This window comes from Oncorhynchus masou, chromosome 16 (genome assembly GCF_036934945.1).
Source record: "Oncorhynchus masou masou isolate Uvic2021 chromosome 16, UVic_Omas_1.1, whole genome shotgun sequence".
NCBI lineage: Eukaryota > Metazoa > Chordata > Actinopteri > Salmoniformes > Salmonidae > Oncorhynchus > Oncorhynchus masou.
The window spans coordinates 9,084,413-9,111,258 of NC_088227.1; the positions used below are offsets into that span (position 1 = coordinate 9,084,413).

Here is a 26,846-nt window from a genome sequence, read left to right on the forward strand (position 1 = left end):
GACCTTATATAGACAGGTGTGTGCACCTTTCCAAATCATGTCCAATCAATTGAATTTATCACAGGCGGACTAAAATCAAGTTGTAGAAACATCAAGGAGGATCCACGGAAACAGGATGCACCTGAGCTCAATTTCGAGTCTCATATCAAAAGGTCTGAAAAGGTATCCGTTTTTTTAATACATTTGCAAACATTTCTAAAAACCTGTTTTCGCTTTGTCATTATGATGTATTGTGTGTAGATTGATGAGGAAAAAAATGTATTGAATCCATTTTAGAATAAGGCTGTAACGTAACAACATGTGGAAAAAGGCAAGAGGTCTGAATACTTTCAGAATGCACTGTGCCATACCATGTAAGATATTATACTAATTTCAGTGTCCAGGATTTGTGTTTACTATGTTACGTCTACCCCTGATGCAGGTTGTGCTGCACTGTTACTCTAATGAAACAGCTATCATTTATGATGCAATTCACAGTTGAGGGACACATAGATGAACGCACACAAATGCTGCTACTCCATCACAATATGATGTGGCCAATATTTAATCATTTACAAATAACCTGTTTTGGTTTGTGGGCAGATTATGTATATGTTTTGAATACAAACACCCAGCCAGCTAGCGTTGGGTGAATTGCTAATAATGATAAAGGGATCTGGTAATTACAATCATATTTTAAGCCTGTCATTGTTTTGGGGTAGGATTGCGTTATCCCTTTACAAAAGGTTTTTTTGGACTGGCACTCGGCCAAACAAGTAATGAGTTGGAGCCAAATCTCTGTTGGCCAGCTTTAGCAAAGTGGCACCACAGAGAATGCTGCCCAATCATGCCCATAAGGAGGGTATTTTATACTGGAGACATTTTAGAGGTAGACTTGGGTTGCGTCCCAAATAGCACCCAATTCCCTATATCACTTCTTTTGACAAGAGCCCTATGGGAGAATAGGGTGACATTTGGGACGCACACTTGTGGTGTGGGTAGAGCACTGCTGATGCTGAACCTGTCTTGCTAAGGTTATTTGCTGTGCTTTGGTATGAGCAGCCAAATCCTTTGGCACATCTTTGAAATACTATCACCACAGCTATTTGTTAAATAATATATATAGTTCCTTTCCTCTATTTGAAAGGTGGGTTGAAGTGTGTTTTGAGTTGCTTGCTCTCTCACAATCACAATAGTTTGCCACTCTTCAATTAATATGATTATTATTATGATACCGGTGTAACACATTTGAAATGGAGAGAATCCCTGTTCCGCCTCAGCCTTGTGTCTTCTCAGCTGACTTTCATAATCAAACGCTTGATTTCTTTCACCACAGTGCCATCTAGAGAGTAAACAACGACAGACCACCCTACCACAACCAGATTAAATGCATATGGCCAACATCAACATGCATGGCCCAACACGTTGTATATAGATCTTTGATGGCATTTGATAAAAGGCATATAAAAACATTAATCTCACTGAAATTAAATTGTCATGTTTATTGCATAAGCATTATTTTACCCCTGAAGTATTATGAATTGAATGTAGCCTACTACAAATTTGAATAGAGTCAAATATGTTTATCTATTTAAATTGCTATAATAAACATGTGCAGAATGCTTAGAGACTACACCTAAGCCTAAATCACTACTCCTCTCATGTTTATCAAGACAGACAGTCTAGAATGAATTGACCATTGCATTAAATGTATGAGACAGGATCAAATTCAGTGTTTCCTTAGATGTATTTTAGCAGCGGTGGCAAAGGTCGCTTTAGCCATGACAACAACAAAAAAGTTTGTTTTTGCCATGGCTAACTCTGTGTTCTTATGCTCAAACTTTATAATAAATTCAATGGGAACCCCAATCGGGGGCCCTGGGTGTGCCCGGTCGGTAATCCAGCTATGCCAAATGTACTCCTAAATGCATTATTTTATTTTATTGGTTTAGCTTTTATTTTTGTGATTTCTAGTTCTCAAAGATCATATTATTATTATTTTTAAACATATAAGTCAATTTTTCCATCGTGAAATGCATTTCTAAAATTGGTATGGCAGCAGGAATTTAGCAGCAGCAGTGTGCCGCTGATAAACGAAACACAGGAATTGTGGCCGCTAGTGCATTAGGGTAACAAATGTAATACATTGTATTGCATTAGTTAGTCTCCATAGGCCACAAGGACCATCAACTGCCAACCTTCAGCTCAGTAAACACTTAGAGGGCAACAGCTTTCAAATTCACTTCATCCCCATTCCAACATAACAACATGTTTTGCACGCTGGAGCACAGGTGTTTACGTCCAAGGACACATAGCACAGCCCACACAAAAGGTCACTGCCAAGATGATTAGTGAAGAATGTGTCCTCTGCAGTGGAAATTTTTATCCCTGTGTCTGAATAACACGTTTTCACAATTGATGCCCTTCGGTAGCATAGAAGGGGTGAGGAGGTCCGCGTGTGTGTGCATGAGAGAGAGAGAGAAATAAGTCAAACAATTGAGTTGGGTGTTGATTTTACATAGGAAATAAACCACTTGAATTGTAGGCTGACTGTTCAATTAAAAACGATTACATTGCAGTAGGCTATTTACCAGAGTGTAATAAAATAATGAATAAATACCCTCTCTATGTAAGTTAGCCTACCTACTAGGGTATATTCAGCTTGCAGGCCTGTGTCTGGTGGGCCACAAAGACTCTGTCTAGTAATTATCAAGCAGGTTTGAGGCCATATGCGTGAAATAACATTATGATGAAGAGTTCGTGATGACTGAGCAGTTTCAACAAAATTAGGTCCGCCTATATTAAACGCAAAATGAATGGCTCTGGCACCAACTATTCAACAGCAGGTGGCAGTAAAAGCCAAGAAATTGGGGCAGAAGAAAATTCGCTCCGGACAATAATATTAGGTTTATCGTGTAGCGTAGGCTACTACGTAATGCCCATTTAATTACCAATATTTGGGATTTTAAGGGGTAGACTACAGAAAACTGCAGTGAGGTGTGTGTTTTTAACTGCAACGTTCAGCAGTTCATGCACCGGAACCTGTGTAACTTGACCTACTGCTTTATCAAAACAAGGGAAAGTTAATCTTTTATTAAAACAGTGCCACGTTATGCAAGTGGCAGGAAAAAAATACACAACTTCAATCCTAAACTGACGGTCTCTTTGAAAGTATGGTGAGTTGACCGACTGTTTCCTGCTTTAATACATGCCTTGTTTTACATCGGTTTTCAAGGTATTTAGATTCATAAATGCACTAGTTTGGCTACTAACCTTCCTTCGTTCTAAGGCTCTCCGCGGGAGCAACATATCACCCAACGTACAAAATACCTTGAACATAGGGTGCTATTTGTGCCCCCCCCCCCCCCCCCCAATTAATTCGGCTTTCTATAGGTCACAGTAAAGTGTTTGCATAGACCTGGGTATTCTCATTAGCGATGTCAAGATCGGGTGAGCGGGAATGTGAGCATCCGAGTTTCTGAGTGTGATGTTCATAGGCCTTTAACCTATAACTAGCCCAATAATGTACTCGTAATGACTGTAGGCCAGCCTACTGTTACTCCTTAAGGTCTAATGATTTTAATGTTATGGTCCCCCACGATGAAATCGGGAAGGGGACTGTGGATCTGTCTCCGTTCGTAAATTCGTTCATGCTGCGTTTAGACAAGGGACACAGAGGGTGACGAGTGTTGGTAAAAACAAGCCAGCACCTTGGAATGCGTTGTTAAATTACACTAATTGGCCAGATGTTAGCGCCATAACAAGAGATTGAAAATGAAAACTTGGGAAGATGACGGCCCTCACCCACTGACCCAAAGTCATCAAATGCAGTACCTTGGTCCTTCTCCTCACAAGGAACAAATTTGCCTCAGGGTCCGCCATTTAGAATTTTGTGGAAAACACTAAATTAACCATTTGCACAAAACTTGAAATGTGGCCCCTATGGAGAAAGGTCTCAATAGTGGAGCCTCCTCCTCAGAGGAAGGGGAGGACCATCTTCCTCAGTGAATTGCATAGATAAAATTGTACTAAATATAGTCACACGTCACCAAATAATTGATTAAAAAACGTTTTGCAATAAAGGTATACAGTAGCCTCAACAGCGCAGTAAGGTAGCACCATGGTGTATTAGCCGGAGGACAGCTAGTTTCCGTCCTCTGGCTTCAATACAAAACCCAGGAGGCACATGGTTCTCATCCTCTTCCATAGACTTACACAGTAATTATGACAACTCCTGGAGGACGTCCTCCAACCTGTTAGAGCTCTTGCAATATGAACTGACATGTTGTCCACCCAATGAAAGGATCATGGAATAAATCTCATACTGAAAGCATATGCTACAGATAGCTAGCGCTGCAGTGCATAACATTTGGTGAGTAGTTGACTCAAAGAGAGAGAAACACAATAATTGAAGAGTTTAATAAATTAATTTATTCAAAAATGAAGGTGACGCAAGAGAGCTATATTTGTATTATTATTATTTTTTTCATTTTCACTTACTGCGAATGCAGCTAGCTAGTTTAGCCTACTAAAAACATTCGGCTCAAACAGAGAGGAATGTTACACCCAGCTCAAACAGAGAGGGATGCTAGCTGGTTATAGCTTTTACAACACTGGAACTCTTCCAAGTCAAGGTCAGTTTTATTAGTTTATTGCCACCAGGGCCAACCGGTGTAACTGCTAAACTGCTGCATGTTTGTAGCGGGTTTACTAATGTGTTAGTTCTAGTAGCTATATTGACTATGACGTTGGCTAATAATGGTGACAACGATTTAGATTGCGTGTAGCAGTTAGCGGTTATGATATAAAGGTTTGGCTTGTTAAGATTTTTTCATCTAGTCAGACAGCTGAGGGGTTGTGCACTGAAGTCCACAAGCTAAGGGAAAAGGTGAGAGGAGGAGAGCGCATAGATGCAAGAAGGAATTATAGCTACAAACATAGCTGCAACAAAATGTTGCCCGCACTACAGACAGCTATGTCGGTCCGCTAATACAGGACTAGTAAAGTCCCAGTGCACTACATTTGTGAGATAAAATAAATAAATAATGTAATACTGATTATTCAGGGCGTGCTGCAGCACCCTCAGCATATGCAATGAAACTGGGATAAACATACCTGAGTTTGTCAAATAGAAACTCTCAATTGCAACTGTTGGACTAATTATTAGACCTTAGATCAGCTAGATGCAGGCCAGAGTGTGCAAGGCGGTATTGAATGTGTCACTGTCTGACACCTTGATTACTCACAATTCTGTCGACCTGTGCACCTAAGTTCTAAACTTTCATTCATAGGCTAGGTTGTTATAACCTCATGATGGGTATTGAGAAAATTTGAGTATCATGTTGTAGCCTAAACTTATCGATGTTACATTGAGTTGGGTGAATGGAATATGAATGACAGTCATCCAATATGCTGTAATATAAATAAGGTTATGCTCATAAATTAAAAAAAAATATATATTTTTTTTTAAAGTCCTCCCTCATCTTCAATGGTGCCGATCGCCACTGCTCTCAACGCAATATTTTCCAGGGCCCAGTTTCTCGATAGCGATAGAACTTAGGTGTATGGGTGTTTTAACGATGCATCTTTTCTACAGCAGCCAATATGTAACGTGTTTCCCAAAACACCACGCAGAGAGAACAGTCGCGAAGTGCGTCTTTGGAGCGTTTGTTGATACTGCTGGAATCGAAAGAAAGGCAGTGCTGCTCTCAGGTCAACTTTATCATTTAAAATCTTACCTTATCATTAGAATTATTTCACAATACTGATGACGGATCAGCTCCTAGAGAGATATTACCACCCATGGCTACAAATATTGAGGTGGCTTATTCTAATGCTTACCCAATAAAAATGCACTAAATCACCGATTTGGCACATCATTGCGCACACGTCATAAAATATATTGAGACAAATGATAGACTACTCTAAAAGTAGCAAAATAGAATGATTTATTGAACATGAAATAGGGCTATATCATACTGTATTTTAAATCAAAATGATTTTTTTTATTTCACCTTTATTTAACCAGGTAGGCTAGTTGAGAACAAGTTCTCATTTACAACTGGGACCTGGCCAAGATAAAGCAAAGGACACAAATAACAGAGTTACACATGGAATAAACAAACATACAGTCAACACATGCGCCGAATACAACAGTGAAATGCTTACTTAAAAGCCCTTAACCAACAATGCATTTAAGAAAATACCTTTAAAAAGAGATAAGAAAAACTAATAATTAAGGAGCAGCAATAAATAACAATAGTGGGGCTATATACAGGGGGTATCGGTTCAGAGTCAATGTGTCAATGTGCGGGGGCACTGATGTCGAGGTAATTATGTACATGCAGGTTCGAGCGGGGGGGGGTGCAAATAGTCTGGGTAGCCATTTGATTAGCTGTTTAGGAGTCTTATGGATTGGGGGTAGAAGCTGTTTAGAAGCCTCTTGTAACTAGACTTGGCGCTCCGGCACCGCTTGCCGTGCGGTAGCAGAGAGAACAGTCTATGACTAGGGTGGCTGGAGTCTTTGACAATTTTTAGGGCCTTCCTCTGACACCGCCTGGTATAAAGGTTCTGGATGGCAGGAAGCTTGGCCCCGGTGATGTACTGGGCTGTACTCACTACCCTCTGTAGTGCCTTGCAGTCGGAGGCCAAGCAGTTGCCATACCAGGCAGTGATGCAACCTGTCAGGATGCTCTCGATGGTGCAGCTGTAGAACCTTTTGAGGATCTGGGGACCCATGCCAAATCTAGTCGGTCTCCTGAGGGGGAATAGGTTTTGTCGTGCCCTCTTCACGACTGTCTTGATGTGCTTGGACCATGTTAGTTTGTTGGTGATGTGGATGCCAAGGAACATGAAGCTGTCAACCTTCTCCACTGCAGCCCCTTAGATGAGAATGGGGGCGTGCTCTGTCCTCCTTTTCCTGTAGTCCACAATAATCTCCTTTGTCTTGATGATGTTGAGGGAGAGGTTGTTGTCCATGCACCACATGGTCAGGTATCTGACCTCCTCCCTATATGCTGTCTCATCATTGTCTATGACCAGGCCTACCACTGTTGTGTCATCAGCATACTTAATGACGGTGTTGGAGTTATGCCTGGCCGAGCAGTCATGAATGAAAAGGGAGTACAGGAGGGGTCTGAGTACGGACCCCTGAGGGGCCCTCGTGTTGAGGATCTGCATGGAGGATGTGCTGTTAACTACCCTTACCACCTGGGGGTGGCCCGTCAGGAAGTCTAGGATCCAGTTGCAGAGGGAGGTGTTTAGTCCCAGGGTCCTTAGCTTAGTGATGAGCTTTGAGGCATTATGATGTTGAATGCTCAGCTGTAGTCAATGAATAGCATTCTCACATAGGTGTTCCTTTTGTGCAATAGAGATTGCATAATCTGTGGATCTGTTGGTGCGGTATGCAAATTGAAGTGGGTCTAGGGTTTCTAGGAAAATGCTGTTGATGTGAGCCATGACCAGCCTTTCAAAGCATTTCATGGCTACGGACGTGAGTGCTACGGGTCAGTAGTCATTTAGGTAGGTTACCTTAGTGTTCCTGGGCACAGGGACCATGGTGTTCTGCTTAAAACATGTTGGTGTTACAGACTCAGACAGGGAGAGGTTGAAAATGTCAGTGAAGGCTGTTGCCAGTTGGTCAGGTCATGCTTGGAGTACACGTCCTGGTAATCCGTCAGGCCCAGCGGACTTGTGAATGTTGACCTGTTTAAAAGGTCTTACCCACATTGGCTGCGGAGAACGTGATCACACAGTCATCCGGGCCAGCTGATGCTCTCATGCAGGTTTTGGTGTTACTTGCCTCGAAGCGAGCATATAAGTTATTTAGCTCGTCTGGTAGGCTCGTGTCACTGGGCAATTCTCGTTTGTTCTTCCTTTTGTAGTCTGTAATAGTTTGCAAGCTCTGCCACATCCGATGAGCGTCGGAGCCGGTGTAGTATGATTTGATATTACTCCTGTATTGACGCTTTGCCTGTTTGATGGTTCGTCAGAGGGCATGGCGGGATTTCTTATATGCTTCCGGGTTAGAGTCCCGGCAGCTCTACCCTTTAGCTCGGTGTGGATGTTGCCTGTAATCCATGGCTTCTGGTTGTGGTATGTACGTACAGTCACTGTGGGGACGATGTCCTCAATGCACTTATTGATGAAGCCAGTGACTGACGTGGTGTACTCCTCAATGCCATCGGAAGAATCCCAGAACATATTTCAGTCTGTGCTAGCAACAGTCCTGTAGTTTAGCATCTGCTTCATCTGACCACTTTTTTATAGACCAAGTCACTGGTACTTCCTGCTTTAATTTTTGCTTCTAAGCAGGAATCAGGAGGATAGAGTTATTGTCAGATTTGCCAAATGGAGGGCGAGGGAGAGCTTTGTATGCATCTCTGTGTGTGGAATAAAGGTGGTCTGGATTTTTTTTCCCACTGGTTTCACGTTTAACATGCTGATAGAAATTCGGTAAAACTGATTTAAGTTTCCCTGCATTAAAGTTACCGGCCACCATGAGCCACTGGGTGAGCATTTTCCTGTTTGCTTATGGCAGAATACAAGTCATTGAGTGCGGTTTTAGTGCCAACTTCGTTCTGTGGTGGTATGTAGACAGCTACGAAAAATACAGATAAACTCTCTAGGTAGATAGTGTGGTCTACAACTTATATACTCTACCTCGGGCGAGCAAAACTGAGACTTCCTTAGATATCGTGCACCAGCTGTAACGGGTTTCTTCTACCTCCTTCTCTAACAAAGAGGTGGAACAAGGATCGGACCAAAATGCAACGTGGTTCATTCGATACATCTTTAATGTTGAAGAACGCGAACAATACAAAACAAAAAACGTCGAAAACCGAAACAGCCCTGACTGGTGCAACAAACACAGAGACAGGAACAATCACCCACAAACACACAGTGAAACCCAGGCTACCTAAATATGGTTCCCAATCAGAGACAACGATAATCACCTGACTCTGATTGAGAACCACCTCAGGCAGCCACAGACCAATCTATACACCCCACACAACCCCAAGACGAAACACACTACAAATAAACCCATGTCACACCCTGGCCTGACCCAATAAATGAAGATAACATAATTAATATAGACCAGGGCGTGACAGAACCTCCCCCCTAAGGTGCGGACTCCCGGACGCACAACAAAAACAATAGGGAGGGTCCGGGTGGGCGTCTGTCCATGGTGGCGGCACCGGCTCGGGACGTGGAACCCACTCTATGAATGTCTTAGTCCCCATCCGGCAGATCCTGGCTGGCTGGCGGTTCTGGCAGATCCTGGCTGACCGGTGGATCTGGAAGAGTCTGGTTGACCGGCGGATCTGGAAGAGTCTGGCTGACCGGCAGATCTGGAAGAGTCTGGCTGACCGGCAGATCTGGAAGAGTCTGGCTGACTGGCAGATCTGGAAGAGTCTGGCTGACTGGCAGATCTGGAAGAGTCTGGCTGACTGTCAGATCTGGAAGAGTCTGGCTGACTGGCAGATCTGGAAGAGTCTGGCTGACTGGCAGATCTGGAAGAGTCTGGATAACTGGGGGATCCTGGCAGACAGACGGCTCTGGCTGCTCCACGCTGACTGGCAGCTCTGGCTGCTCCATGCAGACTGGCAGCTCTGGCTGCTCCATGCAGACTGGCAGCTCTGCCTGCTCCATGCAGACTGGCAGCTCTGGCTGCGCTAAACGGGCAGGAGACTCCGGCAACGCTGTAGAGGCGGAAGGCTCTGGCAGCGCTAAACAGGCGGGAGGCTCCAGCAGCACAGGAGAGGAGGAAGGCTCCGGCAGCGCAGGAGAGGCGAGGCGCACTGTAGGCCTGATGCGTGGTGCTGGCACTGGTGGTACTGGGCCGAGGACACGCACAGGAAGCCTGGTGCGGGGAGCTGCCACCGGAGGGCTGGTGTGTGGAGGTGGCACAGGATGGGCTAGACCGTGAAGGCGTACTGGAGATCTTGAGAGCAGTGTTGGCACAGGACGTGCAAGGCTAGGGATGTGCACAGGAGGCCTGGTGCGTGAGGCTGGCACCAACTTCACCAGCCGACTAACACGCACCTCAGGACGAGTATGGAGCGCTGACCCAGGTGCCATCAAATCCCTGACACGTTCCGTCGGGCGAATTCCATGCAAAAAGCACCAACACAGCAACTCCCTCATTTCTCTCTCCTCCAATTTCCCCATTAACTCCTTCACAGTCTCTGCTTCGCTCACCTCCGACACCGGTTCTGGTCTCCTCCTTGGCTCCTCACGATAAACAGGGAGGGTGGGCTCAGGTCTGACTCCTGACTCTGCCACACTCTCCCTGAGCCCCCCCCCCCCCAATACATTTTTGGGGCTGACTCTCGGGCTTCCATCCGCATCGCCGCGCTGCCTCTTCATACCAGCGCCTCTCAGCTCTCTCCGCCACCAGTTCTTCTTTGGGGCGGCTATATTCTCCAGGCTGATCCCAGGGTCCTTCTCCGAACAATTTCTCCTCCCAAGTCCAGAAGTCCTGTGATCGCTGTTGCTGCCTTTGTTGCTTCTCCTGTGGCTCCTGCCCGTTGACACGTTGCTTGGTCCGTTTGTGGTGGGTGATTCTGTAACGGGTTTCTTCTACCTCCTTCTCTAACGAAGAGGTGGAACAAGGATCGGACCAAAATGCAACGTCGTTCGATACATCTTTAATGTTGAAGAACACGAACAATACAAAACAAAAAATGTTGAAAACCGAAACAGCCCTGACTGGTGCAACAAACACAGAGACAGGAACAATCACCCACAAACACACAGTGAAACCCAGGCTACCTAAATATGGTTCCCAATCAGAGACAACGATAATCACCTGACTCTGATTGAGAACCGCCTCAGGCAGCCACAGACCAATCTATACACCCCACACAACCCCAAGACGAAACACACTACAAATAAACCCATGTCACACCCTGGCCTGACCCAATAAATGAAGATAACATAATAAATATAGACCAGGGCGTGACACCAGCTGTTTACATTAATGCATAGGTCCCCACCCAATGTCTTACCAGAGGCTGCTGTTCTGTCTTGTCGATAGTGTATAACCCACCAGAAATATGTTCTTCATGTCGTTGTTCAGCCACGAAACATAAAATATTAGTTTTAATGTCCCGTTGGTAGGATATACAGTTGATGTCAGATGTTTACATACACTTAGGTTGGAATCATTAAAACAAATTTTTCAACCACTCCACAAATTTCTTGTTAACAAACTATAGTTGTGGCAAGTCGGTTTGGACATCTACTTTGTGCATGACAAGTCATTTTTCCCAAAATTGTTTACAGACAGATTATTTCACTGTATCACATTTCCAGTGGGTCAGAGGTTTACAAACACTAAATTGACTGTGCCTTTAAACAGCTTGGAAAATCCCAGAAAATGATGTCATGGTTTTAGAAGCTTCTGATAGGCTAATTGACATAATTTGTGTCAATTGGAGGTGTACATGTGGATGTATTTCAAGGCCTACCTTCAAACTCAGTACCTCTTTGCTTGACATCATGGGGAAAAAATTGTAGACCTCCACAGGTCTGGTTCATCCTTGGGTTCATCCAAATGCCTGAAGGTATCACTCATCTGCACAAACAATAGTATGCAAGTATAGACACCATGGGACCACGCAGACGTCATACCGCTCAGGAAGGAGAAGAGTTAGAGATGAACGACTTTGGTGTGAAAAGTGCAAAACAATCCCAGAACAGCGAAGGACCTTGTGAAGATGCTGAAGGAAACAGGTACAAAAGTATCTATATCCACAGTCAAACAAGTCCTATATCGACATAACCTGAAAGGCTGCTTAGCAAGGAAGAAGCCACTGCTCCAAAACCGCCGTAAAAAAGCAAGACTACGGTTTGCAACTACACATGGGGACAAAGATCGTACTTTTTGGAGAAATGTCCTCTGGTCTGATGAAACAACACTGTTTGGCATAATGACCATCGTTATGTTTGGAGGAAAAAGTGGGAGGCTTGCAAGCCGAAGAACACCATCCCATCTGTGAAGCACGCGGGTGGCAGGATCATGTTGTGGGGGTGCTTTGCTGCAGGAGGGACTGGTGCACTTCACAAAATAGATGGCATCATGAGGTAGGACAATTATGTGGATATATTGAAGCAACATCTCAAGACATCAGTCAGGAAGTTAAAGCTTGGTCGCAAATGGGTCTTCCAAATGGACAATGACCCCAAGCATACTTCCAAAATGGCTTAAGGACAACAAAGTCAAGGTAATGGAGTCGCCATCACAAAGCCTTGACCTCAATCCTATAGAAGATTTTTCGGTAGAACTGAAAATGTGTGTGAGGAAGGAGGCCTACACACCTGACTCAGTTACACCAGCTCTGTCGGGAGGAATGGGCCAAAATTCACCCAACTTATTGTGGGAAGCTACCCGAAACGTTTGACGAGAGTTAAACAATTTAAAGGCAATGCTACCAAATACTAATTGAGTATGTAAACTTCTGACCCACTGGGAATGTGATGAAATAAATAAAAGATTAACTAAATAATTCTATTTTTCTGACATTTCACATTCTTAAAATAAAGTGGTGATCCTAACTGACCTAAGACAGGGAGTTTTTAATAGGATTAAATGTCAGGAATTGTGAAAAACTGAGTTTAAATGTATTTGGCTAAGGCGTATCAAATCAAATGTTTTTATATAGCTCTTCGTACATCAGCTGATATCTCAAAGTGCTGTACATAAATCCAGCCTAAAACCCCAAACAGCAAGCAATGCAGGTTTAGAAGCACAGTGGCTAGGAAAAACTCCCTAAAAAGGCCAAAACCTAGGAAGAAACCTAGAGAGGAACCAGGCTATGAGGGGAGGCCAGTACTCTTATGGCTGTGCCGGGTGGAGATTATAACAGAACATGGCAAAGATGCTCAAATGTTCATAAATGACCAGCATGGTCAAATAATAATAATCACAGTAGTTGTCGAGGGTGCAGCAAGTCAGAACCTCAGGAGTAAATGTCAGTTGGCTTTTCATAGCCGATCACTAAGAGTATCTCTACCGCTCCTGCTGTCTCTAGAGAGTTGAAAACAGCATGTCTTGGACAGGTAGCACGTCCGGTGAACAGGTCAGGGTTCCATAGCCGCAGGCAGAACAGTTGAAACTGGTGCAGCAGCACGGCCAGGTGGACTGGGGACAGCATGGAGTCCTCATGCCAGGTAGTCCTGAGGCATGGTCCTAGGGCTCAGGTCCTCCAAGAGAGAGAAAGAAAGAGAATTAGAGAGAGCATACTTAAATTCACACAGGACACCGGATAAGACAGGAGAAGTACTCCACTCCAGATATAACAAACTGACCCTAGCCCCCCGACACAAACTACCGCAGCATAAATACTGGAGGCTGAGACAGGAGGAGTCAGGAGACACTGTGGCCCCATCCGATGATAACCCAGGACAGGGCCAAACAGGAAGGATATAACCCCACCCACTTTGCCAATGCACAGCCCCCACACCACTAACGGGATATCTTCAACCACTAACTTACCATCCTGAGACAAGGCCAAGTATAGCCCACAAAGAGCTCCACCACGGCACAACCCAAGGGGGGGCGCCAACCCAGACAGGAAGATCACATCAGTGACTCAACCCACTCAAGTGACGCACCCCTGCTAGGGACGGAATGAAAGAGCACTAGTAAGCCAGTGACTCAGCCCCTGTAATGGGGTTAGAGAGACCGAGTCTGTGTCTCCCACATGTGTAGGCAGACCATTCCATAAAAATGGAGCTCTATCGGAGAAAGCCCTGCCTCCAGCTGTTTGCTTAGAAATTCTAGGGACAATTAGGAGGCCTGAGTCTTGTGACGTACGTTTAGGTATGTACGGCAGGACCAAATCAGAGAGATAGGTAGGAGCAAGCCCATGTAATGCTTTGTAGGTTAGCAGTAAAACTTTGGAAATCAGCCCTTGCCTTAACAGGAAGCCAGTGTAGGGAGGCTAGCACTGGAGTAATATGATCACATTTTTTGGTTCTAGTCTGGATTCTAGCAGCCGTATTTAGCACTAACTGAAGTTTATTTAGTGCTTTATCCAGGTAGCCGGAAAGAAGAGCATTGCAGTAGTCTAACCTAGAAGTAACAAAAGCATGAATTAATTTTTCTGCATCATTTTTGGACAGAAAGTTTCTGATCTTTGCAATGTTACGTAGATGGAAAAAAGCTGTCCTTGAAACAGTCTTGATATGTTCATCAAAAGAGAGATCAGGGTCCAGAGTAACGCCGAGGTCCTTCACAGTTTTATTTGAGACGACTGTACAACCATTAAGATTAATTGTCAGATTCAACAGAAGATCTTTGTTTCTTGGGACTTAGAACAAGCATCTCTGTTTTGTCCGGGTTTAAAATAGAAAGTTTGCAGCCATCCACTTCCTTGTATGTGTATGTAAACTTCCGACTTCAACTGTACGTGCCTTCAGTTTGTCCCATTTATTTTCCAGCATTTGAAAATTAGCTAGCAGAATGGCAAGGGCAGATTAGCCACTCGTCTCAAGGCACTCTGATCTTTTTTCTCAATCTCAGTTTCCTTCTCCAGCGAATCATGGGGATCGGGGCCTGGTGTCTGCAGTATATCCCTCGCGTCCGACTCATTGAAGAACTCCTCGTCCAATTTGATGTGAGGAATCCCAGTTCTGATGTCCAGAAGCTCTTTTCGGTCATAAGAGATGGTAGCAGCAACATTATGTACAAAACAAGTTACGAACAATGCGGGGGGGGGGAATAGCATGATTGGTTGAGAGTCGATAATACGGCAGCCCGACCCTAGTGGTGCCGGAGGGTAGGACTCCAAAAGTATTGGTGAGCTCCAAAGGTTACCATTTTTGAAATTATACAATGACTGAGGTTAAAGTGCAGACTGTCAGCTTTAATTTGAGGGTATTTTCATCCATATCAGGTGAACCGTTTACTAATTATAACACTTTTTGTACATAGGCCCCCCATTTTAGGGGACCAAAAGTATTGGGACAAATTCACTTACAGTATCGGTCAAAAATGTTTGGACACCTACTCATTCAAGGGTTCTTTATTTTTACTATTTTCTACATTGTAGAATAATAGTGAAGACAAACTATGAAATACATGGAATCACGTAGTAACCAAAAAACAAATCAAAATATATTTGAGATTCTTCAAAGTAGCCACCCTTTGCCTTGATGACAGCTTTGTACACTCTTGGCATTCTCTCAACCAGCTTCATGAGGAATTATTTTCCAACAATCTTGAAGGAGTTCCCACATATGCTGAGTACTTATTAACTGCTTTTCCTTCACTCTGCGGTCCAACTCATACCAATTGGGTTGAGGACGGGTGATTGTGAAGGCCAGGTCATCTGATCCAGCACTCCCATCACTCTCCTTGGTCAAATGTGTATTAAAGTAGTAAAACGTTAAGTATTTGGTCCCATATTCCTAGCACGTAATGACTACATCAAACTTGTGACTCTAGACATTTGTTGGATGCATTTTGTTTGTTTTGGTTGTGTTTCAGATTATTTTGTGTCTAATAGAAATTAATGGTAGGCTAAATAATATATTGTGTCTTTTTGGATTCACTTTTATTGTAAATAAATACAGAAGTGTTTAGAAAAATGATATTCTTATTTACAATAAAAGTGACTTTAATGAATTTGTCCCAATACTGTTAGTACTCTAAAATGGGGGGGGGGGTGCTGTAATAAAGGGGTTGCTGTAATTTCTAAACAGTTCACCCCATATGGATGAAAATAGCCTCAAATGAAAGCTGACCATTTGCAGTTTAACATCCTATATTGTATCATTTAAAACCCAAAGTGCTGGAATTCAGAGCCAAAACAAAAAAAATGTGTCACTGTCTCAATACTTTGCTCATTGTATATTTTAATGCATTTATTTCCTTTTTCATTTTAAGCATATTTTATACGTCGCTTGTTTCTATCAATTGCAAAGACATTGGTTGACAACATTGTATGTGTAGTCAACTTTGTTCTGAAGTCAAAAGTGTTCACAGAGGGCCGATAAACCATGTGATTATATTGTATAAAGTGATGAAGAAGTGCAAAAAAAGCATCTAACGATGCACTTCGCTGATCTACATTTAAGTGCAACGTTAATAACGATGGTTTTGGAAAACAGCTCGAGATATTCTGATGCTCCTACGAAGGCTCTAATGATGAATTTAGCCTAACGATGCTTTTGGGAAGCTGGACCCAGACTACTACCTAATTTCCCGAGGTTGACTGGCTCTGGCAGCCAAATACCCCATCTAAACATGAATCGAATCTCAATTGCGATACTGTTCTCGAAACATAAAGCCATTTACTTTCATATCTCCTCAAAAATATTTTCAAAATACACACTTACTGTACGCTGTTATAATTAGCCTTATTACAGTTGCAGCCAACAGTATTTGTCAGTTACAACACGTTTCTGGTGGCCTTCTGTTACACACAGGTGTGCGGAGCATGCTAGATAGTTAATTAGCCCAGGTGGTTGCCTCTAACATAGAGCTATGGCTGTGTGGGCGGTGTGTAGTAATTTAAGCTTTTTTTTTAAATTATTTCTATCTGATATGAAAGATACATGTTGGAAACATAAGGAACTTCCCACAATCAATGCGCATTTAAGATATCATCAATAGGTGCTAATGAACGGGGTAACCTATAACAAACATAGCAATATAAATTAATTGTAACGTCATCTGCCCATACGACATTGCATTATGCCTGTATGTATGAATACACGCTTTGGCATCTTCTCTTTTGAGCTCATTTAAAGTTTCCCCATAAATAAATGTGCATTAATTGTCATTGTCAAACCAAAATGTCCTTGCATAATCAAGCACACTTACAGCTACTCCAAACATGTATTCATCACCTGAAATATTTGGGTTGTCTTGATCACTTGGTTGTACAAGTGTTTATTTGTGGTGATCCAATCCAGGGGATTTTAAGTAGTTAGATGAGCAGGAGAGAGTGACAGAGAGGTGCTTCACAGAGGTTTGATAATTATGTGCTTTAAAAGCGTGCAGTCATCAGAGCCTCTCTCTGCTCTGTGACAAAGCTGGAAGTTGCTTGTTCAGATCCAGGGTTACAATCACTGTTTTGGTTCGAACAAAAGTCCCCTGATTGTGTTTGTGGCAGGTTAGATACTAACAAACCCTGTTACAAACATTATAGACCATCAGGGCCTAAAATTAACACCTGCCATATGCGGGTAGATTTTGTCATTGGAGGGTAAAAGGTGCTTAGTAGTCAATCTGGAATCTGCATTGGGCTGTGCAGAACTTCCGGGGATACGGCCTCAGCAGAAGTCAGGGCATTCATACTTCTTGCGCTTCGCGGAGCAGCACAGACCTGTTGTGAAGGAAGTTGTCAAGGACGTGTGTTTGTGTTTATACAGGACCTCCCGTCCCCGCCTACCATCAACCAATCATGTAAATTATGGAGCTACATGGACCCATCCGTATTGTTACAATATTTGGGAGCAGCGGCCTAAGACACTGCATCTCAGTGCTATAGGCATCACCACACACCCTGGTTCATAAGGTTTGTCTGGGGTAGGCCGTCATTGTAAATAAGATTTAGTTCTAAACTGAATTGCCTAGTTAAACAAATACAATTTTAAAATGTGCATCAATAACGCAAATGTTCTCGTCCACCAATCCAGTCTGACTCCTCCCATCATCCTCCTCTGGCTGTTGCATTCTGGAATCTCCTCCCCTGCTGGGAGAAAAGGATGATACCAGAGCTGCTGGTTTGAATGAAGGATTTGGAGAAAGAAAGACAGAATATCCTCCCTTTCCTTTATTGTAATGAGCTACTTGCCAGGTGGTGCTTGTGGTTGTGGATTTTTGAACCACACACGTACCAGTCCTGAAGACTGGCTCAATTTCAAGATGAAGCCCAACTTTCCAATACAAACTCACTGGCTTATGGTCATACTGCATGATTTGCCTCAATTTAATTATTGATAAATTGTTGATTAGTCTCATGAAACCGACTGACCTCACGCTCCCATTGCCTTTCAGTTTGTGTAACTTGAATGTGTAGTTCATGAGATCAGGTTGGTTGAACGAGGCAAGCCGTGGATAGCTTTAAGAAAAATCATGATGTTATGGTTTTACTTCTGTAATGCAGAGCTGCTCTGTCAGGCGGTTGAAGACCAGCAGGGTGAACACTGAGTAAATGAGAATACGATATGGAATCCGTTGGAAAGAACACCGAGGTGGTGATAAACTCATTTGCATACACCGGCGGGGCCCATGTCTTTACTGCAGGTTATGGGGTCTGGCTCGTATTTAGTTATAAATAATAATAATAATAATAATAATAAATTACATTTGTAAAGCACTTTTCATTATACAGAATAATCTCAAAGTGCATAAAATACATTTTAAAACAAATAACGTTTTTTGGGACAACTAGACCAGACAACTGACACAAAGAACACAGTTGACGCTACAAGGGACAAGGACAAGCCCAGCTTTCTTTATCTAACTTTGCATTGTTGGAAAAGGACCCGTAAGTAAGAATTTCACTGTTAGTCTACACTTGTTGTTAACGAAGCATGTGACAAATAAAATTGGATTTAAAAGCCTTCCTAAAGAGAAAGGTCTTTAGGCCCATTTTAAAGGAGCCCAGAGTCTGTGATGCCTTCAGGTGGTCCGGGAGGGCATTCCAGAGGCTGGGGGCGGTCGAGCTGAAAGGCTGATCTCCCAAGAAGCTGAGCTTGGTCCTGGGGGCGTGGAGTCGCTTGTCCTAAGGGTGCAGGTGGGGTTATGGAGGGAGAGTAGTTATTTTTAGATAAAGGAGGGGCATTGCCATGTACACACTGGAATGTCCGCAGGAGGGTTTTGAATTCAATCCGTAATGAGATGGGGAGCCAGTGCAGAGAGATGCTGCGATGGGGTTGATGTGATGGCGTTTCCGCACTCTCATCAGGATCCTGGCAGCTCTATTCAGGATGTACTGGAGCTTCTGGAGACTCCTGCCTGGGTTCCCGATGAAGAGTGTGTCGAGGTAGTTCAGCCGTGAGGAGATGGAATGGCGCTTTACGCGGTTGTTTGACGTGGCTGTCAAAGGTCAGGGAGGAATCAAGCTTTTACACCCAGTTAACCGTGATGATCCTGTTAAGATCCTGTTAAAGAACTGAATGGGCCACCATCCTAGCGAGTGTGCCTCGAGTCTATACCTCTATCCTCCTCCCCTCTCCTCTCCCTCTGTTCCCCTTTACCCAACATCTGAACTATGATTAATGGACTTCTTGGGCTTAATGACTGCGGAAAACCATAATTGGGTCAAGCCAGGCCTGGAGCAATAGAGAGCAGACCCAGATTGAGAAGGAGAAAGAAGCGATGGCTGCTATGGGTTGGGAGTGAATAAAGTTTGGGAGCTTTGCAATGCTACAGCTCGCCACCAGCCCAGTACCAAACATGCTCATGTCTCAGTTTACCCCCCCCCCCCCTCCCTTTCTATGTCCACTGTGCCTAGGCATCTGCAGGCTCTGCCCTCAAGGTCCACGCAGTACGCTTTGGGCCGGGACAGGAGTTGCTGTGCTCCCTGCTGGCATTCGTGGAGGAGAGAAACCTCAAAGCACCATTCATCATCACCTGCGTGGGCAGCGTAACCAAGGCAACACTCCGGCTGGCAAACGCCACTGCAGGGAATACCAATGAGGTACTTGGCAGAGATGTTGGCTGGCAACCAGCCGTCATGCTTCTGGTGAAGTGTCTAAATTGTTGTTGTAAATGAAAAGACAATGTCTGCATCCCAAGTGGCGCCCTATACACTTCATAGTCCACTACTTTTGAGCAGGCTTCTGATGGCTCTGGTCTAAAGTAGTGCACTATTTAGGGAATCGGGTACCATTTGGGACATAGCCAAGTCTTGTAAGTGCCTCCACAGAATTCACAGGGGTTTGGGATGGGACTGAGTGGGATTGGGAGGACATCTGGCAAGATGTCAAAGGACATGATGAAAGGGCCTTTGAGCACTGTTGTACACACAGCAAATCTCTCATAAATGGGTACGTGTTGTGTTATAGTACGACAATATACTACAAGTAATACTACACTACAGTCTCCCTTGGGAAAGAGGTCCTCTGAGCTCATTTGGACTACCTGCTTAAAGTGGAACTGACAGCGTTTTAGCAACAACAATCTTATTAAAATCTTATTAAAATCTGTTCATACATTTAAATAAAAAAAATTAAACATAGTCATTCTTCCTGGTGGTGTATCAGTATACACCACCAGGAAGAATGACTACTTTAATTTTTTTTAAATCAGACAAAAGAGCACTTATATATGGTCATTTTAACGTTTTAATGTTTGGATAGGACGTATAGTAAGGCATTTGTGAACATTCTGTGGCAATAGAGTGGGAACACGGCTGTGCGTTTGGACAAGTAGACACTGCAGTAAATAAAACCTAATAAATACATGTCTAGACCAGGGCTGGAGTCTACGCAGACCATAGCTACATTAGGCCTGTATGCAAATAAGCAATTTGCTATAGGGGCCTGCCATCATTCACTTTGAACTGGACTGTCTTTTTACATATCTAGCTAACTTCAGCTAGCAAAGCGATTGACATTTTTCTAGCTAACCAAATGACACCTGCATCTCTAGCTGTAGCCACCGAAAAAAACGATATGAGGGTAACAAGTCAGTCACACACCCACTCCTCAAATGACATTTCCCAGCAGCTAGCTAGCTAAAGTTAGTCTCCCGTGTTTTTAGCCTACTAAATAAATAGCTAGCTACGTAAATGGATACGCTAGCCCAGGTGTGTCAAACTCGAATCAGTGCACGGCCATATAGAAAAAACCACAAGGATTTCGCGGGCCAGACGTAACCTAGTTGTCTTTACAAAAATTGCAGCTGCGACCCAAACTGGCCATTGTTTTATTTGATTAAATATAGCCCTTGTATAATGTCCACGTACGAAAAATATACATCATTTGTGCAGAATATGCTGCGACCTTAATCGAGAAGTATTTAATAACTCCAAATAACAAAGACGTAGATAAGTTGAAATGTTACAACAACCTAATGTGTTTCGTATTTTTTTGCACTGCATGGATCACCTGTGCAATTGAATGCAGCGTTACTGATGCATGCTTTTCAACCGATCGCTGCCTGCACCCGCATGCCGACTAGCATCACCACACTGGATGATTCCGACCTTGAATATGTGGACACCTATAAGTACCTAGGTGTCTGGCTAGACTGCAAACTTTCCTTCCAGACCCATATCAAACATCTCCAATCGAAAATCAAATCAAGAGTCGGCTTTCTATTCCGTAACAAAGCCTCCTTCACTCACGCTGCCAAGCTTACCCTAGTAAAACTGACTATCCTACCGATCCTCGACTTCGGCGATGTCATCTACAAAATTGCTTCCAACACTCTTCTCAGCAAACTGGATGCAGTTTATCACAGTGCCATCCGTTTTGCCACTAAAGCACCTTATACTACCCACCACTGCGACTTGTATGCTCTAGTCGGCTGGCCCTCGCTACATATTCGTCGCAAGACCCACTGGCTCCAGGTCGTCTACAAGGCCATGCTAGGTAAAGCTCCGCCTTATCTCAGTTCACTGGTCACGATGGCAACACCCATCCGTAGCACGCGCTCCAGCAAGTGTATCTCACTGATCATCCCTAAAGCCAACACCTCATTCGGCCGCCTTTCGTTCCAGTACTCTGCTGCCTGTGACTGGAACGAATTGCAAAAATCACTGAAGTTGGAGACCTTTATCTCCCTCACCAACTTCAAACATCAGCTATCTGAGCAGCTAACCGATCGCTGCAGCTGTACATAATCTATTGGTAAATAGCCCACCCATTTTCACCTACCTCATCCCCACAGTTTTTATTTATTTACTTTTCTGCTCTTTTGCACACCAATATCTCTACCTGTACATGATCATTTATCAATCCAGTGTTAATCTGCAATATTGTAATTATTCGCCTACCTCCTCATGCCTTTTGCACACATTGTATATAGACTCCCCTTTTTTTCTACTGTGTTATTGACTTGTTAATTGTTTACTCCATGTGTAACTCTGTGTTGTCTGTTCACACTGCTATGCTTTATCTTGGCCAGGTCGCAGTTGTAAATGAGAACTTGTTCTCAACTAGCCTACCTGGTTAAATAAAGGTGAAAAAAAAACTGTATCGAGCACACAACATGTATTGTAGTTGAGTAGCCGGCCTAGGCTACTTCTCAGATGTTGCTGTAATAGGCCTACATATTTCTCCTTTGCATGCTGTTTTGTTGATTTTTTTGTGGGTTATTCATTGTTAACCATTAAAAACCCAAGCCAACATTTTAGTAGCCTAGCTAGGACCGTGGCATGTCTATACAGCTGCGCGCTGTAAACGGGACACATGAAAGCTGCGCATATTGAAGTTGAATTCACCGATAACTTATTTATACTTGCTTGTGTGTCCTATTCGGTCCCAGGGCATTGTTTGACACATGTGCGCTAGCCTATTAGCCACTACTTGTGATCATTGCCCTTGCTAGTTTGATTGTATTGACATTACTTTCCTAGTTAATCGTCCGTTTTTTGTTCCAAATATTGAGTCATTGAAACTGAAACCGTGCATCCGGAATGGGTGGAGGCAGCAAACAATGTACCAAGCCAGCTGTGATTTACAACCTGATAGCAATATTTTTTGGACTACCAAGAAATGTATTGGTGAATTATATTAATCATGCATTGAACTGCATCTAACAATGTCTTACTGTATGTCACAGCATTTTGAGTCAAATATAAATCTTTCAAAAAATGTTTAAAGTAATGCTGTACTACCAAGGTTATTATAGTTGTTTTTATATGTTTATTTTGAATTCAGCTTACTTTCAGAAAGGATTTAATAGTTTTAGTTATAGCTGTATGAAAATATTTATTTAGTTTTTATATGATTTAGTTTGTGTTTGGGAAAGAAAGCATGTGTGGGAGGCTAGGAGCAATTTGCTCACGAGATTAGGCTCGTGTAACTGATGTGAAATGGCTAGCTAGTTAGCGGGGTGCACGATAATTAGCGTTTCAAACGTCACTCGCTCTGAGACTTGGAGTGGTTGTTCCCCTTGCGATGGGTAACACTGCTTCGAGGGTGGCTGTTGTCGACGTGTTCCTGGTTCGAGCCCAGGTAGGGGGCGAGGAGAGGTACGGAAGCTATACTGATACACTGGCAATACTAAAGTGCCTATAAGAACATGCAATAGTCAAAGGTTAATGAAATACAAATGGTATAGAGAGAAATAGTCCTATAATAACTACAACCTAAAACTTCTTACCTGGGTATATTGAAGACTCATGTTAAAAGGAACCACCAGCTTTCATATGTTCTCATGTTCTGAGCAAGGAACTTAAACGTTAGCTTTCTTACATGGCACATATTGCACTTTTACTTCTCCAACACTTTGTTTTTGCATGATTTAAACCAAACTGAACATGTTTCATTATTTATTTGAGGCTAAATTGATTTTATGGATGTATTAATTTCAAATAAGTGTTCATTCAGTATTGTTGTAGTTGTCATTATCACAAATAAATTGTCCGATTAATCGATCGTGGCTTTTTTTGGACCTCCAATAATCGGTATCGGCGTTGAAAAATCATAATCGGTCGACCTCCAAACAGGTTTTTGCAAATTGTTTGCTAATAAATAAAAAAAACATTGAAATATCACATTTACATAAGCATTCAGACCCTTTACTCAGTACTTTGTTGAAGCACCTTTGATAGTGATTGCAACCTCGAGGCTTCTTAGATATGACGCTACAAGCTTGGCACACCTTTATTTGGGAGTTTCTCCCATTCTTCTCTGCATATTATCTCAAGCTCTGTCAGGTTGGATGAAGAGCGTTGCTGCACTGCTATTTTCAGGTCTATCCAGAGTTGTTCTATTGGGTTCAAGTCTGGGCTCTGGCTAGGCCACTCAAGGACAATCAGAGACGTATCCCAAAGCCCCTGCTTTGTCTTGGCTGTGTGCTTAGGGTTGTTGTTCTTTTGGAAGGTGAACCTCTGCCCCAGTCTAAGGTCCTGAGCTCTCTGGAGCAGGTTTTCATCAAGGATCTCTCAGTACTTTGCTCCGTTAATCTTTACCTCGATCCTGACTAGTCTCCCAGTCCCTGCCACTGAAAAACATCCTCACAACATGATGCTGCCACCACCATGGTGCAATGTTTCCTCCAGATGTGATGCTTGGCACTCAAGCCAAAGTGTTGAACCTTGGTTTCATCAGACCAGAGAATATTGTTTCTCATGGTCTGAAAGTCCTTTAGATGCCTTTTGGCAAACCCCAAGCGGGCTGTCATGTGCCTTTTTACTGAGGAGTGGCTTCTGTCTGGAAACTCTACCATAAAGGCCTGATTGGTGGAGTGGTGCAGAGATGGTTGTCCTTCTGGAAGGTTCTCCCATCTCCGTAGAGGAACTCTAGAGTGCTGTCAGAGTGCCCTTCTCCCCCGATTGCTCAGTTTGGCCGGGCAGTGACCTCAAGGAAGAGTCTTGGTGGTTCCAAACTTCTTCCATTTTAGAATGATGGAGGCCAGTGTGTTCTTGGGGACCTTTAATGCTGCAGACATTTTTTGGTACCCTTCCCCAGATTTGTGCTTTGGCACAATCCTGTCTTGGAGCTCTACGGACAATTTCAAATCAAATCAAATGTATTTATATAGCCCTTTTTACATCAGCTGATATCTCAAAGTGCTGTACAGAAACCCAGCCTAAAACCCCAAACAGCAAGCAATGCAAGTGTAGAAGCACGGTGGCTAGGAAAAACTCCCTAAAAAGGCCAAAACCTAGGAAGAAACCTAGAGAGGGAACCAGGCTATGAGGGGTGGCCAGTACTCTTATGGCTGTGCCGGGTGGAGATTATAACAGAACAGTTGAAACTGGAGCATCAGCACGGCCAGGTGGACTGGGGACAGCAAGGAGTCATTATGCCAGATAGTCCTGAGGCATGGTCCTAGGGCTCAGGTCCTCAGAGAGAGAGAGAATTAGAGAGGGCATACTTAAATTCACACAGGACACCGGATAAGACAGGAGAAGTACTCCAGATATAACAGACTGACCCAAGCCCCCGACACAAACTACTGCAGCATAAATACTGGAGACTGAGACAGGAGGGGTCAGGAGACACAGTGGCCCCATCTGATGATACCCCCGGACATGGCCAAACAGGCAGGATATAACCCCATCCACTTTGCAAAAGCACAGCCACCACACCACTAGAGGGATATCTTCAACCACCAACTTACCATCCTGAGACGAGGCCGAGTATAGCCCACAAAGATCTCCGCCACGGCACAACCCAAGGGGGGCGCCAACCCAGACAGGAAGATCACATCAGTGACTCAACCCACTCAAGTGACGCACCCCTCCTAGGGACTGCATGGAAGATCACCAGTAAGCCAGTGACTCAGCCCCTGTAATAGGGTTAGAGGCAGAGAATCCCAGTGGAGAGAGGGGAACCGGCCAGGCAGAGACAGCAAGGGTGGTTCGGTTCGTTGCTCCAGAGCCTTTCCGTTCACCTTCATACTCCTGGGCCAGACTACACTCAACCATATGACCTACTGAAGAGATGAGTCTTCAGTAAAGACTTAAAGGTTGCGACCGAGTCTGCGTCTCTCACATGGGTTGGCAGACCATTCATAAAAATGGAGCTCTATAGGAGAAAGCCCTGCCTCCAGCTGTTTGCTTAGAAATTCTAGGGACAATTAGGAGGCCTGCGTCTTGTGACCGTAGAGTAGGACCAAATCGGAAAGATGGGTAGGAGCAAGCCCATGTAATGCTTTGTAGGTTAGCAGTAAAACCTTGAAATCAGTCCTTGTCTTAACAGGAAGCCAGTGTAGGGAGGCTAGCACTGGAGTAATATGATCACATTTTTTGGTTCAAGTCAGGATTCTAGCAGCCGTATTTAGCACACATATCTGAAGTTCATTTAGTGCTTTTTCCGGGTAGCCGGAATGTAGAGCATTGCAGTAGTCTAACCTAGAAGCGACAAAAGCATGGATTCATTTTTCTGTATCATTTTTGGACAGAAAGTTTCTGATTTTTGCAATGTTACGTAGATGGAAAAAAGCTGTCCTTGAAACAGTCTTGATATGTTCATCAAAAGAGAGATCAGGGTCCAGAGTAACGCCGAGGTCCTTCAGTTTTATTTGAGACGACTGTACAACCATCAAGATTAATTGTCAGATTCAACAGAAGATCTCTTTGTTTCTTGGGACCTAGAACAAGCATCTCTGTTTTGTCCGAGTTTTAAAGTAGAACGTTTGCAGCCATCGACTTCCTTATGTCTGAAACACAGGCTTCTATAGCGAGGGCAATTTTGGGGCTTCACCATGTTTCATTGAAATGTACAGCTGTGTGTCATCCGCATAGCAGTGAAAGTTAACATTATGTTTTCGAATGACATCCCCAAGAGGTAAAAATATATAGTGAAAACAATAGTGGTCCTAAAACGGAACCTTGAGGAACACCGAAATTTACAGTTGATTTGTCAGAGGACAAACTATTCACAGAGACAAACTGATATCATTCTGACAGATAAGATCTAAACCAGGCCAGAACTTGTCCGTGTAGACCAATTTGGGTTTCCAATCTCTCCAAAAATATGATCGATGGTATCAAAAGCAGCACTAAGGTCTAGGAGCACGAGGACAGATGCAGAGCCTCGGTCTGACGCCATTAAAAGGTCATTTACCACCTTCACAAGATTTACCACCTTCACAAGTGCAGTCTCAGTGCTATGATGAGGTCTAAAACCAGACTGAAGCATTTTGTATACATTGTTTGTCTTCAGGAAGGCAGTGAGTTGCTGCGCAACAGCTTTTTCTATTTGAGAAGAATGGAAGATTCGATATAGGC

At 43.6% G+C, this 26,846-nt stretch overlaps 1 protein-coding gene across 1 annotated transcript in view; it reads left to right on the top strand.

Annotated features, from left to right (window-relative positions):
* Window positions 1-2,898: 2,898 nt before the first annotated feature.
* LOC135557425 (bifunctional protein GlmU-like) overlaps window positions 2,899-26,846 on the top strand; it is a 32,332-nt gene continuing 8,384 nt past the window's right edge. The window contains exons 1-2 of the mRNA XM_064990680.1: window positions 2,899-3,155; window positions 19,452-19,637. Of these exons, the coding sequence (XP_064846752.1) occupies window positions 3,153-3,155; window positions 19,452-19,637 (189 nt within the window). The 5' untranslated portion in view covers window positions 2,899-3,152. The remainder of the gene's footprint in view (window positions 3,156-19,451; window positions 19,638-26,846) is intronic.